Source organism: Phasianus colchicus, chromosome 5 (assembly GCF_987193195.1).
Source record: "Phasianus colchicus chromosome 5, bPhaCol1.hap1.1, whole genome shotgun sequence".
NCBI lineage: Eukaryota > Metazoa > Chordata > Aves > Galliformes > Phasianidae > Phasianus > Phasianus colchicus.
Genome location: NC_143440.1, coordinates 11,050,565 through 11,070,337, shown reverse-complemented (window position 1 = coordinate 11,070,337; position 19,773 = coordinate 11,050,565). Strand labels below are relative to the sequence as shown.

Genomic DNA, 19,773 nt, shown 5'->3' with positions numbered 1-19,773 from the left:
AAAACAGGTTTTCCAAGTGCCTCCCTATTTCACATGTAAATAAATATTTTTTCTTTAAAATATGCAGTAGTGCTGATTTTGATTTTTTTTTTGCAAAAAAAAATCTAGTTTAATTGCCAGATCTTGAAAGCAAACAAGAATAAAAAGTACTTTAAAAATCCTGGAAGCACTCATAAACTAAAAATTAGAGGACTTTGAGCAGTATGTGAAGCTGTTGAAGGAGGTGAGGAAGCCATGGTGCAGCAATACCACAGCCAACAGGCAGGCAAGAGCAACAACAACAAAGCAAACCAATGCGATATAATGCAGCTCCACCTTCCCCCAAAGCCTTGGTGAAGATCATGTTTAAACTCAGTTTGCAGCTCCGATGTACCACCAAAACATTAACAATTTCTAAAAATCACATGATTTGTAAGCTATGCCATATTCCATAGCATAATGCTTACCCTGTTCTGATTATTGGCAAACCCATCATCCCTCTCTTTAAGCAGTTTGCTAACAGGAATAGCCTTCTACTGAATAAAACAGACACTTTTCTGCATAAATACAGACTGAAACTAAGTAATGGACATTATGCCATGCAGGTCAGTTACATTAAACTTACTAGGACATCTCAAAGTTTTTGCAGAACAAAAGGTTTTAGGAGAATAAACCCTCTAAAGTACATAGCCTGCCTAAAATTTAGAGCGCCATCTGCAATAAATGTATGCATGTGCTTGAATATGATGTCTGATCAGGTTTTCTTCTTATAATCTAAGGGAGATACTCAGAAAATTATTTATTTTCTGCCATTCTTGACCGGTTTTAATTGCGTGTTCTTTATTACCATTCAGAAAGATAAATTAATTTTAGCCCATGAACTCTTACATTAGTGTTTCTTCCCATCTTCTTCCCTTTATCTTACAGATTAAAATTGTATTCCATTTTTTTTTATATACAATTCATTTTCTGCTTGTATGAAGAAAGCACATATTCCCCAAGTATTTAGGTTGTGTAAGCTGTGAATAAAGATTTAAATATCTGGAGTATTTCTTCAAAATCCAATGCATGGTTTAGAAGTACTTTTAAAAAATCAGCTCTTATGTTTTTCAGCATCTTCTTTTCTGGTTGTTTAATTTTTGGCTGGATATTCATTGTGAAACTCCTGAAACTACTTGCCTACCACTTTTTAAGAAATTGGCTTTCTAATTATTAAAGAAAATTGTTTCCCTAGTCTTTTCCATTACAGATGATGTTTTCCTTATTTACTGTATCTACAGTTCAAATGGTTTTGCTCTATGAAATTAATTGGTATAACCATTAGCATCCTCTTACAAAGATGGCTGCCAGTTGCTTCCTATTGTATCTAAATAAAACAGACTTCATTAAGACAAAAATATTGATAATATTGTTCTCTCTTGCTTTATAATTAGCTACTTGCTTAATTAGGAAATTTCTCAAGATGAGGATGTGTAATCCAATAGCAATGGGAGCCAGGGTTTGTTCTACACCTGTGCAGTGCCTTTCCCTCCTGCCACAGTGGGTCTGGCTCTGGTGATGGGTCACCTCTGAGATCTTAGCTCAGTTTGGAGGAGATGGGGCTGCAGGGCTGGATGCAACCTCCCCTTGGTGGTCCACACAAGGATCATTTCCCTTTCTGGCTATGCCTTGTTCAGCATGGGCAAGTGCCTATGAGAAGATCACAGCAGCACCTAAGCTAACAACAGAGAGAAAATCCAGAGGCACAAAACATCACTGCCTCCATTGCAGAGTCCATGGTGGGACAAAAGAACAGCCTCTTAACCTACCCCGTCTACAGATATCCAAGGTACTTCACATTTTGATTAGCCACATCCATGCACAACAGAGAAAGTTGGAGTGTTATTTCTACAATTATTTTATTCCTTTTCTCTCCATTTTCCAGCCTTCTCCATCCCTGGGCTCTTTAAAGAATGACTCCCAGGAGCGTTCATTCAAGTGGACTGAAAACACTGCCAGTGGGAGCTAACTTCCACAGCACAGGTTGCTGTCACCGATGACCTATTCAGCAGAGGTTGCACCAACCAGGCTTTGTTTTCTGCACCACTAAACAAACTGACGGAGGGTTCAGTCCGTCAGCAGAAATACTGAGAATTAAAGGAAGCACAAAGGGAGCAGACAGCAGGGTTGAAATATTTAGTGGGAAAAGGAGAGATGGTCAATAAGAGGGGATGGAGTTTGGATCAAAAGGGACTGACTGACAATAGGACACAAGCCATCCCACTGGTCAAGATGACAAAACGTTGTGCTCCTGAAGCTGTCCCCTTCGGTGTCGTAGGGAAAAATCCAGAGCAAGAAGAAATGGCAAGCTAGCAACTCAATGTATAAGCAATATGCAACGGGAAAAAAACAGAAAGGGTAAAATTCTGTGGCGCTTGCAACAAGCTGAGACCACGATCTCAATGAATCAAACAAAAGACATTGTTAAAGAAGGTATCTATTGGAAGGAAAGAAAGAAAGAAAGTATAATAAGGAAGAGTGGGATTTTGGTTAAGGCCTTCTTGTGAGACCTGGGAGAGCAGCATTTCAAGACTGCCATGTATTTCCCATGGGACCATAAGCGTGGCATTTATCTCTTTGCAGTCGAGTCCTCAGCAGTGAGTAAATACTCAAGGAAAGGATACGACGTGCTTTGGGTGGGGACAGTGCCTGGCATGCTGGAGCATACCTCATTCACATAACTGAAAGAAGTTTGTTGAAATCAACTTTTCTGAAAAATTCCCTATCTTGATTTTTTTCCATTTTGCAGAATTTAAATGGGATGTGTTTCTTCCTATGTTTTCAAAGCATTGAATTTCCAATCACAGCTTTCTACCATTTTCTACTTTTAAGCCACTGAATACAGATATCTGACTGGAGCGCTGTGAATACAGATGTCTGAATGTTATCCTGAGATTTTTCCCTCTTCTCTTTTTGTGTTTCCTATGTTACCTTTTGCTCCCGTGCCATGTTCCAAGCCCCCTTCCTTCTGGAGTAGAAGAGAAAGAGTGAAACTGTAAAGCCGCTGACTTTCCGAAACTTGGGGAAAAAATGAAGCTAAAGACATTAATGACATCTGAGAAATTTAATTTCCTTATTTTTAAGGGGTTTGGAACATTTTCAGGAAAAGGAGATTTTTTCCTCCTTTCTTCTTTCATGCAGTTCAATTTTATTTAAATATTTTTCCCTCGTCAACATTTGTAGAAAGAAAAGCAACCCAAAAGATTAAAGCAGCTAGAGAAAAGGATATTAGAAGACCCTCCCCTACATCTCTGTAACATTTTTTCCTTGAAAATTTGAAAATGAACTCTCGCTTCCAACGCAAACCGTGAGCTTCCAGCTCAACTCTGCTCTCAGTGACCATCCTCACTCACAGAAGGGAGGTTTCTGGATCTTGCCAGCAGCCTCCTGCACCAGCCCTGGGGGAACAAACTTTGCTGTTCAACCGCAAAGCACTGCTTTCCTCTGCTACAGCAGCAAAATAAGGCAGTACCTTGTGCCCGAGCACATCTCTGGGCACTCACATGTGTGCAGAGATGGCATGAAGACTGCTGCCCCAAGGATGGGCTGATTCTGCCAAACCAAGTGCCTAAGGACTACCCGAGCTGTTGCGAACTGTGGTGGTTCCACAAGAAGTGGTTCCTGGATCAGTGTGCAGAGTTAAACACCGGCCACCCAGTGACAGCCTCACAAGTAACAAAATAATTCAAACAGGTCAAGTTACTGACTCAGAAACAGGGAATTCTTGCTTCTTGCCACAGAGAGGAAATTTTCCAGTCTCCATTTAGAATTGGTCATCATTATTAAATGCACACATGGATGGGCTTCTTGGATGTGATATAAATGACTTAAAGCTGCGATTCAAATAGGTCTATAAAGTGCTCCTGTGATGTTGCACTCCCTTTCTTCCCCCCCTTTTTTGAAACTCCCTTTGCTCCACCATTCTTTGTAGAGATAAGCCCTTGAAAATCACCCTTCCTAAGGTGTAAACTTGGTGACTGTACATTATGGCTAAACATTTGATTTGTTATAGGCTAGAAAAATAGAGAACTTGAAATCTCTTCATGGTGTATTAAATGCCATACAATTATAATACAATCCTGCTCTAGCAGCTCCAGTCCCAGACAAAATCAGTCTCAAATTTCCAGCAAACAGAGTGCAGTGCTTCTGCTTCCCTGGGAAATCAGAGTATCTCAGGCTGCGTTGACTTTACGAATGTCCTGAATGCCCACCTTAAAAACGTGTTCCTCAGCACAGCCACAGCTCTTGTGGGGTCTTCCACCTGAAACCACACTTTTTATTTCATAGCTGTTTGGGGCATCACATCTTTCTGGCTTCAGAGACTTAAAAAGCAGGTATCCATACTCTGTTCGGCTGAGACCACAGCCTGAATGTCATTTTGTAGCGTTCCACACACCAAAATAAAATAATATAGAATAATACAGAAAGGAAAAATCTACATCCTCACAATACAAACTAATCTTCAGGCTTCCCATCAAGCGAAACATATTGACAAGTGACAATAGGCAATTAATAGATTAATGAGCATAGCTCTTATCTGTCTACATTATGAGTTTATCTGGTTGTAACAGGATGAACACAACACGGGCCTGTGCTCACAGGAGTGCTGTCCCAATAGGAATGAGATCATTGCAGCAAGATACGAATGCAGGATTCTGATTACCAGGTATCACTCAATGGAACGTGCTCCCCCCCCTCTCCCCCATGCTATATTCTATACATTTTTAAATTATTCAAGGGCAAAGAACAGAATATAATTTACTAGAGAGAGAATTAGAGGAAAAGGTTTTACGAAAGCAGGAGAGATTAGGTTTTGATCCAGGGTTAAGAAGACTGCCTCTGGCACACGGAGTGTCTGTCAAGATAGATGATGGAACGTGAAAAAACCCTTCTACCTAAAACTGAGTCTAAACCCGGTGATGTCTGCAGTGCCAAACAAAAAAAATTAGCTTTGAAAATGCACTTATAACCCAGTCAAAATCCAGACGTACAAAGTAGTTTTTCAGCAGGTCTAACTGCTAAACATGGGGCAACTGATTCTGATCGGGGTAGGCTCCTTCACAGCATGGACAAATTTAATCTGCAGAACTACGAGGAGCTCTGTGTTTTGAATGAAACCCGAGGGAAGGAAGGCTTCCCAGGTGACAGGGTGGGGAAGGCAAACAAGGCATGAATCTGCACAGCCAGAACAGCAGTGTCTCGCTTGTGTCCAGACGCTTCTTCTTGCTGTGCCTGCAGCTCTGTGCTTGCACCTGCCCCATTGCTACTGCAGGAGGAAGCAAGCTTGGCTGTGTTCGTGCACAGAGCCACATCCTGTCCGCTTTTGTTCGTGTGCGTAATATCTAAGTTGTCTCGACGGGGCTACTTGTACAAGTAAAGTGAATTTGCCCTTGATAGCATTATAAAGTTTCAAAATAAATATTGTGATGTTTTGTGGGCAGGCAAACACAATCTGCAATTTGCCGTGTGGAAATTGTTGTTCTGCTCCAGAATTATGCAGGCTTTCATAATGACTAATGACATGAGACAAATGCAGCATGACAGTTGCATGTTGATCATTCTATATAATTTTGTTCATAGGCCATTTATTGGGTTTCTTTCTGAGCCCAGTGCAGCAAGAAGAAAAATACCAGTACTGAGAACTTTGGATCAGACTTGACATTATTCCATTTTCACGTGCTGCACAAGAACCAAGGAATTTGCTGTGCTTTTGAAGCAAGCCTGCCCACGGGAGCAGAGTAGTATGGCCAGCAGACTGGGAGCCTTGCTGCCAGCCGCAGCTCCTCGCCCCTGTGGGCGTCCCTGCTCCCCAAAATCTTGGGGGTACTGGGGATTGTCATGCCATGGCCTCAGAATGGCTGGATCTAGCAGTGGAGCACAGAAAGCCACAGGCAGGAACACTGTCACTGCTGAGGCAAAATGCACCCAAAGAAGCTTATTCAATGCCCTGGCCCTTGGTTGCATTCAGCAGCTGCCATGCTCAGGCAGCAGGAGGGGGCTCGGAGCTCCCACGAGCGGTGGTTCAGGTGCAGAAGGAACTATGTGAGCACAGAGACATGTGATGTTATCATACAATGCTCTGGAAGGGAATTCAGTTTGGGTCTCATTTTTAAGAGCTAATATTCTTTTATCCAATCAAATGGTAAACAGCATTGGTAAATCAAGTTTTGATGGCATATGTATTTGCAAACAAAACTTTATATTCAACCTTTTCTGAGATGATCCCACAAATGTGTGTTGATATCCTCTGTGGTCACATTCTTTAAGGGCCCAGAAAATAGAAGAGCCTTTTGTGCACCACTTTAAATAGCGTACGGGAACTTCCACATTTCCTAATTGAATGGGACCTTCTAGGCATGCAGTGGAAAGCAGCCTCGGAAAATCAGCGTAGAGGAAGACAGAATGTTTTCCAAATGCTGATTTTATTATGTTCCTGGGTATTCTGTTCCACAGGAATCCACACTGAATCTGCACTGCTGAGAGCTACAAAGCATCCTTCAGAGCCGCCCCTCAGCAAGATGCTCTGCCTCAGGGATGAGGCACTCATGGGTGCCCAAAGGAAGGGTGCACCCAGCATGGCAAAAAGACTGAAGCACAGCTGCTCTCTGCCATCTCCCTCTGGCACCCACAGCTACTGCTTTAAGCTGGGTACCTCAACACCAGTCTGGTCTAATGGCACCATCCCTCCTCTTCCCTGAGCAGAATGCCCCAGTGCCCTGCAGGGCACCACAGAAGCACGAGCACCAGCTCTGGCAGAACTGGGGCAGACAGCTCACACCACTGATGGGAGTAGAGCTGATAACAGGCAGCTGCCCAGGCTGCTGTAAAATGGCGTTGTTCCACCGAGGTCTGTGACAGCAGCAACATTTCATATTACCTGAGAATATCCAGACACAATTGCTTCTCACTTTCATATTATATCGAATACTTAAAAGATGTATATATTTACAACCTTAAACATTTTTGTGTGGAGGAGTTAATGAAGCCAAGCTTAGATCTGTAGACACATCTACCACGCTTTAGTCAGAATACCGGGGAAAATCAGCTAAATTAAACACCAGGAGCCACTACCCAAACCAGACAGATAGCAAGGCATTTTAAGCATTTTAAGCAGCAGCTGAAACCACACAGCTACACCTTCAAATCTGATACTGCACCTGAAACAGGCAGGACAAGGATTTCAGACACACTTAAGCATAAGCTGGAGGGGAAAAAACAAAACCCAAAATACCAGGCAGGAGTAGATAAAAGCATTGGCTCAGGGGTGCTTTAGACCTGATAGCAAATACATTAACCACGGCAGAGTCTTCCCTACGCTTAAGAAACGTAACGGGACTTTGTACCTTCTTTGCAAATAAATAGGACTGCACTAAAGGAAGAATTGATTTTGCTATTAATTCCTCCTTTCACTATTGATCTCTGCTCCTCCCCGCCACTACATCTGGAAAACCGACTAGCAACTCCACTCGAAAGGAGAGTGCAACACAAAGGAATCAAATGCTGGTTGAAAAGAGCCGTGCGCACACCCTCTCACCATCAAAGCACGGCCCTCTTCTCTCAACCTCTTTGGCCCTCTGCTTCGGTCTGTAAAATGGAAATAGCATTCCAGAAGAGAGCGAGAGGCACAGATCGTGAGCTCAGTCGCTGAACTCTGGAAGAGCAGGCTGCCCTCCTGGCCTTCAGCATTTTGATGTCTGCAATACCTCCCTGTATGGCAAGTGCTGCCTACGTGGGGAATATCTGTTTTAGTTCTACAGTAGCAGCTACTTTCGCTTAAAATATTTGTGGAAAAACACCAGTTTCAGATACGTGACTAAGAAACCTCAATTAAAACAGAGGAAGTTTCAATACAAATATAAGGCTCTCTACAAATCTCAGGCTACGTAATGTGACGTCGGTTGTGAATGTAAAACAATATATGAATGTGATTCATTGCAACAACAACTTAAAGACAAAATACCTTTTTTTCTGTTAGATCCCTCATATTGATTTTTGATTTTGAGGATTTAATGAAAAAAAAAAAAGTATGTTTGCAATGAAGAATGTTTGCATATGGTTCATTAATTAGCCTGGCAAGGAGTTTGATATCAAACTTGCACATATTTTTACGTAGGCTTAAGCAATCCGCATCCAATTATTCACTATTTATGTTTCTGCACTAATTGTGCTCTGTGTCACTTAACAAAAAAAAAAAAAAAGATATCTAACTGAGCTTGGAATTTGTCATCCTGATGAGATTTTTCAAAATACTTTGGCTGGAATGAGAGAGTTGGCACATTTCTTTCTCTTGGAGCCCCATAAAAGTCCAGGCTTAAGATGAGCTAAATTTTCAGTAGAACTGACTGAGAATTTTCGGACAAAATTAATTCTCAATGATAAACATTGTTAAATAAACGGCTTGTTCAAACAATTTGGGAGGTTTTGACAACCTCCCATTTCAACAGGGATCTCTCAAGAAACTGCCTGTGGGGCTCCTATATCATCATTCTTTGGCAAGAAGATGATGGAATTCCTATGTTGCCTGTGATAACCCATGAAGTGCATCTCATTTTGAACCAAAATAGGAATAAGAAACAATAATTTTTCTGAAGTTAGTATTTCTGAATTTCCTTTCCACCTCCAATTCTATAGCTACATCCTATCCCAACATGTCCCACAGAAAGCCTCCCACCACCCAACCCTTGCTCTGGTTACGCAGAGGAGCAAGACAGTACCAAGGATGCACAAAACAGCACTGGGAGAAGCAATGCAGTGGCAGATCCATGCAGTCTTTGCACAGCTACACCCAGCTGCTGAGGTACTGGACTGAACTGATAGCTTTTTCCACATAGGTCTAGTTCAGCTTTCACTTTGGGTTTTATTGCAGGAAAAAGCTATTCAATGCCAGTCACTTGTGGTTAGCAGTACTTAATGTTACCTAACAGTTCACAAAAGTTCTCTAAAACAACCGAAAGAAACAGATGAACAAAACCATATAAATAACTGTAATGCACTGAACTCCCAAAGCACAGGGCACACCCTCATGGAGAGCACGTCTTGTCTCTCCCCAACCAGTGACTGAAGAATCTTCCTACTCTTTGGGAAAATAAAGAGAAGCAGGGAACATTTCAGGAGGGGAACCACAAAAAGTAAGAGGGTTGGACAACTCTTTATTTATTCTTATGCATGTATTTTCACCCTCTGTCAAACATAAGCACACATTCATTTGTGTAGTACAGCAACCCACTGTAAATATCAAATATCCACAAAGAGTACCTGAAATTAGGAAGAACTTGCTCATGCCTTATGTGCTTCCCCTAAGACCACCACATCATTTCACTAATCTTGACAATACTCCAAAAATGTAGCATGATCAACCTCATTAAGTGTGTTGCTTATCTCATTGCTCCTACAGAAAACCAAGTCCCCACTGCCCTCAGTGCTTCAGTTTTGGGCACTGTGTGCAGCCATTAATTACCGTATTTTACTGATCTTGGGAAATCAGACTGAACAACACACCCAGATCAATGTGGGAGATGAGGATAAAGACCAAACAGCTCTAGAAATGTCCTAGACAAGACTGGTAAACAACTGTCTTCCATAGCAAAAGGCGAGAGAAAAATCAAATCATGCTGAAACTTATTGAAGCTTAAAGCTGCTTACAAAAATGGCTCAAAGGTGAACAATTAATTTCAAACCAGGCCAAATTGAGGAAAAGAAGCTTGATGCACACACCAATTTTGTCCCTCAAAGTCAAGAACTGCCTAATCAATAGCACTGCTAAAAAGAGATGGGCGCTCTCAGGGGTACCATTACAAAGAATTGCACTTGGGTTTAGCCACCTGGCTCCCAATTGCTTTAATAGGTGTCACATGGCTAAAATCCGGGCTAAAGCTTTAAAAACTTACCCCTTGGTCTTCCTGAGCATCCGTTGCTGTCAGGTGGCAAATGCAAAGCAGCAGGAGAGGATGGGAGATTTGCTCCCGTATTGACCAGTACTAGAACATGCCCAGGAATTTGTACTGCTGTCACAAGTGTCAGTTATGGGCAAAATAAGGCAAAGCAGGAGAAAGTAAAGTTGGCACGTGAAAGAAAGTGAAAGAAACTGTACGTAACCCTTACTCTGTTGACATGTTGATAGCAGTGTGCAGCAGGTACCCATACTCCTCTTCCATTAGCTAAAAATAAACTAGGACTTTTTTTAGGTAATGCTCTGACCACTCCCCCCATTTCAAATTGTACTCAACATCTTAATGGAAAAGCTTCAAGGGGTTTAAGGTTTTAAATCAAATAAAGAAACAGACAAAAGAAGAAAAATCCAATCAGAGCAGAAAGGGATGGCTTATAGAAGAACTGATTTTCTTTCCGTTTTCACCAGCGCTGAACTCCACAGGAACAGCAGCCAGAGAGATGGAAAGAAGTTGACAAAATGGGAGAGGAAGGAAGAGTTTCTTTCACACTGATATTATACCTAATTTTACACAAGGAGTGGTGCTATTCTTTGAATGAGGTCTGGGCTTGATTTGGTTCCTGGATCTGACAGGGGTCAGCTATGGGGCAGTGAGAACTTTGCTCCCTTCTCAGGCAACTTACTCAGCTGTGGAGCCCCTTGGGGACAGCACCAGCCCTGTGAGAACAGGGGACAGCAATGGAAGCCAGCCTCATCAGCAGCTTCCCTGTGCAAGGTCACTTGCTCCCAAAGAACAGGTGAGCACCAAGCAATAGCAGCTGTTTTTTAAAAGGAAGCGGGGAAATATTGTCACAAAGAAGAGCAAGACAAAATGTCCACATGTGGAAGTGAGTGGGGAAAGGGAACAGAGAAACTGAGTAAACTAAGGAACTTTAAAAAAACCACCAAAACACCAAGCCCAGAACAAATTCCAGGCTTCCAGTTATGAAAAGTTCTTTGTTTGTTTCAAGAGACTCATACACTGTCTACCTTCCAGCCAGCTTAGAGAGAACTGCCCATCAAAAGTTCAGAAGCGTTATGGTTAGACACTGGTTACAAGAGAAGGAAAGGAATAGAAAAATCTTCCCCCAGATAGCAGGTAATTGTTATAAGCATAGAAAAACTACAAAGTGATCTCTTCTGTAACTGAGCCTGAATGTACTGCACACTATGGCCTCTTTCCATCAAACCCTGCAGACGTGCTTAAGAAGAGCCAAAAAAAAAAAAAAAAAAAGAAAAAAAGAAAGAAAGAAAGAAAGAAGAAGGAAAAGAAGGAGGACAAAAGATTGCCCTTGGCCAAAGCAAAATAGTACATTGGAAGAAACTAAGGGCAATGAGATTTCTATTCAAATAAAGGGCTGAAGTCTGATAAGACTTGAGAGTGTGGAAGATGGTGCTTGCAGGTTCGATTCAGATGCCATTAATTTGATAAGTTTTGATTCCAACCATGAGTGTAGGCCTGGTTCATGAGCCACAGAATATTTCAGTGCTACCGTTACACTGGCTTTTCCAGTATCTCGCTTCATACACATTAGAGCCAAACCACATCAGTTCCCCTCAGTTGAGCTGGATTGGCACTTTGGAAATCCTAGTACACAGGAAAGGTTTAAAACCTCACATCTGAGGAGTAAGAGAAACATGAAACTGGCTAAAAATGGGTTGAGAAAAAATGAAAGTAGAAGTGACAGAAAAAGGAAAAATAAAGGACAGTAAAATGGAGAGGGAAATGAAACAGAAAAAAATGCTCAGAAAAGGAGGGTGATTATGGGAAGAGTATGGGAAACAGCAAAAGGAAATTACATTAACAAAAATAAAGCAAAGAACTAAAAAAATGGAAAATGAGGAACAGAGGAGGGCAGTAGAACTCACAAAAGAAAAAAGAAGAAAAGGCAAGAGGTGGATTGGAGGCAAGAGAAAGAAGTGGTGAGGGAACCAGAGAGAGAAGGAAGAGGGAGGGGGAGAGGTGCAAGGAGCTGAAAATGGAGAGAAAATGGGAGAAAGAGGAAAAGAGAAGTAAAGAGAGGGAACAGTGCAGAGAAAGGACCAGAAAGAACAATCCTAGGGAGCCTGCTGTGGTGGGTCACAGAGGAGTTCACAAGCCCATGCACTCCAACTATTTCTTTTTGATTCTGTGTCATTGTCAGGCTTCAGACTGCAGCTGCAAATTGTTTGTCTGGCAGTTCTGGTAGGTTTGATTCAATAACTCCTATAAGGGGGCAGGCAGGATATCAATGCTGCTTTATTGCCTTTTTCTCTGCCTACAATAGCAATTCTCCAGTTATACAGTATTATAAAGTGCCATCGCTGGGTGTTGTATCTCAGCATAGTCACGTCTCATCTTCCTAGGCTATAATAAGCTGGCAAAAGTAAAAGTCTGAAACTATGTGAGCTTCATGAAATGACTGAGATCCGCATGAGGGATTGGCACAGAGCATACAACAGACCCTCTCTTCCCAAGCACTGCAGCAATGGATAGCTGCATCCTACAGGATCAGCTTCACCAAAATGCATTTGGTAATCTGTTTCGAGTCTCACTCCAGCCACTAGCAGACAAAGCATTAATGCTCCAGAAAGCTGCTAGCACTGGAAAACAGAAAAAAATGAGCTCCACATTCCTGTCAGCTGGAGAGTTTTCATGCCTCTCTCCCAATCCTATGGATGTGAGCTCTTTAAACGCAGTCACTGAGCAACATTTAACGTCAGACTGGACCAACAGACATGTTCCTACCATTTTTGCTCCTAGAGGTTGGTCTCTTCAGGCTGCAGGGCTTTCCCTCACCAGGCTGACACAGAGAAATTTCCCCAGCCTTGACCGTACATGATCTGTCAATAATAAGAGGCTTTCAGTTACAGGATACTGTCAAATAGCACCTTTTACAAACACTAAATTCAAGTTTAAAATGTCACAGCAAAAAAAAAAAGGAAAATCATCACAGAGAAAAATGCTTGCGAGACATTTTATTGGTGTATCTTTTAAAAAAGAAAAATTCCTGGCACATTGCTCTGGTTAAAGCCACACAAATCAGAACAGAACTTCTCATGCAGGCCAGGTCACTACAAATCTTGGGAGCAGCTGAATAGAAAGAGATCCATTTTTTCTGCTTAAACTTTGTCTCATATATATATATCTCTATACACATACATGCACACACACATGCACGCACGTAATTGCATACATTTCTATATACACACACAGACACATATTAAAAAGTCCCTGCTTCATTGGGAAAATCATAGGCGGATGCCTTTTAGGATGTGTTTAAAAATTATCATGGCTTTACACTGCAGTTTATTCCATATATTTCCATCCTTTTGAGCTGTTCAACCTCCTACTTATTCTTAATAGATTAATTTGTGATTGCTCCCTCGACATTTCAGCCTTTCATGATGGAGAGCAGTTCCTCTCATTTCACTCATCAAGGCTCCATATAATAATGAAAGTTCTCACAGGTCACCTCTATTGCGTCTCATTTCCTTAACCCCTTTAGCCTTCCCTCCTGATGAGTGTTCTTAAACCTGGAACTGTCTGGGCTCAGGGAAAATAAAATTTCTCCTTTGAGGCTTCTACGATTGAATCCATATTGCATCAGTTCTATAGAAAATTTGGGTATAGCCATGTGATTTCAGTTCTCTGACGGCTTTACAATGTCATAATAACCTGTTTGTTTCTTTTCCAAGCAGCCATACGCACAGAACTGCTGGGATTTTTCTCTAATAACCCCAGGTCTCTTTTTTCTTTGGTACACTGAATAATGTGAACTCTGCTGTGGTTCACTAGCTCTAGACTCACTCGCACAGCCAACTAGAAGATTCAAATCCTCCTCAGCTTGGTAAGCATTGCTTCTTACCGTTTGCTTAATCTTTACATTTGGCAGAATAATCGATGCCTGTTATTTTACTTGTTACGAATAAAATTGTGAGGCAAGATTCGGAGCTGCTCTAAGTTTGCCTGTCTCTTGCATCACTCCAGAGGTGCAGCTTCACAAATTAAAGAGACGCTTCAAAATAAACCTGGAGGGCGAGCCGCCAATTTGAATTTTCCAGTTGTTACTTATGACCTATAGCTGCTCACTAAGTTGTTGCCCTGCTCCATGATTTACATTTACGGAGGGGAAGCTCCCCACACAGCCTGCAGGCAGGCGGGCAAGCTCGGCCACTGCAGAAGGAATGCAGCTCCACCTGAAGAAGGGTGGCTAAAGGTATCCAGACCTTGGACTCTTCTCCAAGAAATGTCCACTACAAAAACAAACCATCGCATCACATCACAGCTAAAGAACAATTTTACACTGCATCAAATTCCAGTATTTGTTTGGTTTTTTTTTTTTTTGTGCAATCTAGCTGTTCCAAAAAAAAAAAAACCAACAAAACAAAATAGTTCCTACTAGCAATACAACATCATGTAAAACAACTGCCAGTCAGATGCACAGCATTGAAGGTTGTGCATCTTTAGGGGGAGGAGATGACAATTAGTTCAAAGTAATTCAGTGCTGATTGGGTTGGGGATAATTTCCTGGCAACTAAGGATGGGATTGAGACCAAAAAATCATTTCAAATAACTATGAAGGAGTCACTGGATAGCAACACCTTTCAGTCTCTGGAGACCTGGAATTGATTTGAACTGGTCTACCACTTAAATGGAGAAAAGCTATTATCCCATCACTAATCTCTTGAGCCATTCAGTCCCCCTTGAACCAATTTTTTCTTCAACAAGCTATTTTACATATTTCACTCATCATCTTAGCCCACTATCTTTATGGGAGAAGCTTATCAAATGATTTGTGTAGGAAGGTAAGTACGCCTCCCTTTTGCATTTCCGTTTATCCTTGCATTTGTTGCTAACATGACCAAACTATTAAACACGTTCCTCTCCTCCTCTCCTTATAGTACCCTGCTTTTCCTACTACCATTCACAAAATAGGACATCAAAAAGCAACCCACTTAGAAGCATCCGTACTAGAAACAAATTTCCTGGATAAATACAAATGTATTGCCCTCAAACGTCCTAGCAATCATCAGTATAATGCTGATGCCTCCTTAATAGCTGTGCAGCCCAACAAGGGTCAAATCCAGGATCTGCAGAGGAAGAGCTGAAGCACGGAATTGCAAAGGGTCATATTTGCAAAGATAGTCTTCATTTTTATGTGCGTTCATGGCCACTGAAATGCGGACACAGTGCCCATGAGTGTACAAGGCTGTAATTAATAATTAAAAATGCCTTAAAAATTAGGCCCTTGGTATCTGATAATGGGCTTGCAAAAAAATTGGGGCATCCATAATGGAAATCCATTTAGGATAAGGAGGTTGTAGATGAAGTGCTGCAATCAGAGAGAGTGCAAAGCTCAGAGCTGGAGAGCTCGGAGCTCAGTTTGGTGTCGAGGCCTCACCAGGCAGGAGAGCAAGCATGTGTCACACTCAAAGCTCTCCAGTTCTCACTGGTTTGCCACTATTTCATGCACTTAAGCAGCCTGTTTTGTCTGCTTCCTTCTCTTCCTTAAGCGTTTCCACTGTAGCTTCTCACCCCACCACACTGACTCGGTTTCCTCCATCTCAGAATTGGAGTCCATCCCTCAGAAAAGCATGGGCCTCCCTCCTTGCAGCCAGCTAACCCTGCTCCACTCACCCTGCAGTTACACGGCCAGCACAGCACGCTCTGATACTGCTCCTCTGGCAGCAATTAGAATCAAATCAACACCAGGCTGTTTATAAAAAGGGATGTTGCTATAATGACACTATCAATTCTTCCAAACATTGTAGCTATTTATCAAGTGATTAAAGCAGAGTAACTTACTCCAGTTTTACTAGCCTATTTTCCATAGGAACTTAAAAGGTTTTACTGCCTCAAGTATGGCACTTGGAGTGCTAATAATTTCGATTTTATTACATTAGCATTTTTTTTAGATTTATTTCTAGGTTTTGCATTAGATTCAAATTGTTACCCGGTTTATAAAATAAGATAAATTTATCTTGGTCAAAAATCACATTAAGATAATTATCTTGCCCTTTTGGCAGATAATTTTGTTTGTAATATATTGAAAATGCTTATTTTTTGTTTTTTTAACCACTCATTCTTGCAAAAGTGGCTATTTTTTCCCAGATGCAGGCACCTCTATCTCCCTCTCACTGTCAAGAGCTGTCTTGTCTCCTCCCATTTCTGCCTTCCCACCGAGGAAACTCAAACCAGTGGTGCCTACTCTGTGCCCACCAGCAAGGCCCCAGGCCTTATCTGGGCACACGTTTGCTGACTTGCTGCTGACCATGCTGCATCATGGTGCCAGACCCTGTGGGGAAGGCTCCTGGCCCCACACCAGGAACAAGGAGATGCTCACCAGGCAGGCAAGCAGCATCACAATTTGCACGCAAGAGAAACCACACCAGCCTGGTGCCTGCCAACATGCTGTTTTTCCGTGTTAATGAAAATGATGGCTGAGTGAAAAGACCCTTTCTTAAAGAAGGGGTTGAGGTCACTGACTGAATTCTTCCCCCTATGCCCTCCATCAAACCCGGTGTCCCTGAAACTGTGGCACACCTCCCTTGCAGTACTGCACTTCTCTTTCTAGCTTCTGAAAGCAGTACACTGAGAATAATGCTGTGATCTGCCAAATAAATTAGTTCAGGTCTAATTTAGTCAGATATTAAGATACTAATCGAGTGTCAGAAGAAAGTTGCAGCTCCTAACCTTAAAGTAAGTTGAAGTTTCAAATATCTGTTTAGAATACATGGATTTTCCTCTGTGCATGTGCAGCAGTATCATGAATAAGAATTTACATGTTCTAACTTGACGTCAGTAATTAGCTCAGAGCACTTCCTTCCTCCTAGATGAAAAATTACTGGGGGTATGTGCTGCAGAGTACGGAGGAAATAACTCTGTCACACAATGAATTGAGTGGCACTCTGGTATACAAAAGCAGACTGATACCCTGAGTACTCAATAGGATAAACTATTACCCTTAATACACTGGCACATCAAACACTCATGACACAAGCACCAACAAAAAGACACTGGCTAAAATCCAAAAGGTTTTGAGGTATGACGCTGAAAGATATATTTTTTTGAAAGAGAAATTATTCATGTGCTAATTCAGCTTTGCAAAAGCAGTTCTCTCCCTGCATTTTCCCTATTGCTTAAGAGCCCAGGGAGGTACATCCTGTCCAATCTTTTCCTGCCTTAATGCAGGAGGAGAAAAAAGAAGCAAGTAAAAATGTGAGAATGTCTATGAAAAATCAGTATAGGGTTCAAACATCTCTATAAAGTTCAGGCTCAACTTGAGTTTGAGGTTAAAATGAAGATCGGTTCACATGTTTGTGCTATTATTTGATGACAGTCCTATGGAAAATACGCAGGCAGAAATTCAGCCATCTCTCCTGAGAAAATACCTGCTTTGCTACTGCACCGCTGCTGCCCTACATCCCCTTTGTGCCACCCACACGTCCAGCATCCAGGAATGCAGGGAGCACAAGCACACAGCACGAGGGAAGGGAACGGGAGGCAGCTCAGATTCCCTGCAGAGAAAATGGTCTCAGTCCTCATGATTTCAGTGCAGTCACCAAGAAATCGCACCAACAATTTGTATAAATCACAATCCAGACGGGCTGGCAACAAAAGTTTGGCTGTTTTGCATACTCCATATCTCTGAACATTTTTCTCTTGTAATGACATAGTGAAGAAGCTTGATGATCATAAATATGGAGTGTATCACCCTGTCCTTTAGCTCACTCCTCATTGCTCTAGCAACATAACACGTGCATCTCAAATAAATTAAACATGTGACATATAAAATCAGTTTGTGTTTTTTGGGGGGTTGTCAAAATCCTGAGAAACCAAAACGTTGAAAATCACTTGTCAAAACGTTCTGAGATGAAGTAGTTAAGCTGTCATCAACAGCTTAAACACTGTTTATTTGAATATGTAAAGCGACGTTCTGAAAAACCGAAAGTAGAGGGTCTGTTGATCAGAGCTTGCCTTGCCATCTCTTGGGCAACAAAACTTCACATGAAGTGCAAGGCCATCTGCATACGTAGTGAAGTGCACTGCTCTGCTGACACGCGTGATGTGACAAAGTATGGCAATGGCATTACCGTAGCCCTGCATGCATTCTTACTCAGCAGTGCCCATTATTTGAAATGGAGTTACTCTCTGCTCGCCACAAAACTGCGAGTAGCATGTTGCAATAACACAATAAATAACCCGTGTCATCTCCCTATCTACACCTTTTGCAAAAGCAGATACAGACCCAATCTAAAAACAAATCTAAAAGTGCTATAATAATGCGGGAATGACATGCCTCTTAAGCTGTTTACAGCTGACAGACTAAGTGAAATGGCTTGACAAGGAAGAACACAGCATGTGTTGACAGCCTTGCTTAGTTCATACTTGAAAGGCAAAATTAAAGTCATATTGTCACAAGGTGCAGAATTCTGCTCCCTTGAAGGACATTCTCCTAAGCAAGGCACAGCATTAAGCCTCGGCCTCCTTCCCTTGTCTCCCACTTTCACGTGCAGGCCGCTAAGTGGCATACCTCAGAGTCCAGGCCAACTCCGTACCTCAGTAATTGCTAGTGAAAACGTATCATTTAGAGGAGGATGGAGAAAGAGCAACAGTGAGAGCAGCCATAAACATTCACCCTCTGTAATTGAAGGGAGCACTGCAACATATGGGCAGCATTTGGCTTTTCTTGCAGCAGGCAGCACCGCCAGGAACGAGCAAACATCAAACAAAGGCTGAGCACAAATCCCCTCTATCCACACAGGGGCCTTTTGCTTGATTACAGGATACGGGAGAAAAACACCAAACCACTGTGGATCCTAAAAAAAGTAACTAAAAGCTAAGACGGGTCAGAGAAAAGGGCTGGAGATGGGCACTAGGAAATGAGCCCGCCTTGGCGGCTCTCACACGACTCTAATACAAAGCGAGCAGGCAAACTGTGAGGCCGTGCAGCAGCAATGGCCTCTGGGTTTGCCTTGTGCTCGCTAATACCAGGGGCCAGCAGCAGCCAGCGGCTGTCACCAGCTCACAGAGGCAGGAGGACAAGGTTAGCTTGGGGGCTCTGTCCTCCTGCCCTGCAGCAGCTCTTCCCAGGCTTCAGTCCCTATTGATCAGCACTATGAGAAGCCACAAGCATTCATAGGGCAGAAGAGGGTAAAGCCAACTCCTGCTCTGTGGATTAGCCCAGAGGTTCAACTGCTAGCAGTGCAAGTCAATCTGTCTCTTTTAATGAGCCCTGTAGATGATAAAAATGAGTCTAAAGTCACCAAACGAAATCATCTCACTGAGATGAACTACCAGGAAAGTATTAGGGTATGGATGCTCCACACTTGGAATGCTGTTACTATTGCATTTACCCTGGACTAAGGCAGTTGACCAGGACATGAAGGCACCTGGCCAACCCACACCCAGCCATTGCATTCTACAGGGAAACACAACTCACACCCAGCTGTGCCCCTCATGCTCAATGTGCAACAGTTCTGAGTGCTTGGCTGCAGCTCCACGCCCAGAGCCTGCAGGCACATCTCCAGCCAGGACAAAGCACCATGTTGGAGCCACAGCTCAGGAATCAGAGTAGTGCCGACTGAAAGCATTTTTTCAAACTAATGGAAGTTTTGCCTACATATTTCTTCCCACACATGAAGGTCATCAAATGTTTGTGTGCCAAATGTTAGAATTGATGCCATCCTAATGAACTCTGAAAACATTTTCCTGTCAAAGCAAACAGAACAAGTTGACATCACTGATCCCAGCATCGACCAAAGAGGAAAAACAAACAAACCATCACTTCAAAAACCAGAGGGTTTTTCTGTGCTCCAAGTTCAAGGATGTGAGTCCAGCAATG

At 42.3% G+C, this 19,773-nt stretch overlaps 1 protein-coding gene across 4 annotated transcripts in view; it reads right to left on the bottom strand.

The window, feature by feature from the left end:
• LOC149917737 (uncharacterized) overlaps positions 1–19,773 on the bottom strand; it is a 224,587-nt gene that overhangs the window by 74,175 nt on the left and 130,639 nt on the right. For all 4 annotated transcript variants that reach the window (XM_090140480.1, XM_090140481.1, XM_090140482.1 and 1 more), the window contains one exon: positions 12,675–12,769. In XM_090140480.1, the coding sequence (XP_089996606.1) occupies positions 12,675–12,769 (95 nt within the window). The remainder of the gene's footprint in view (positions 1–12,674; positions 12,770–19,773) is intronic.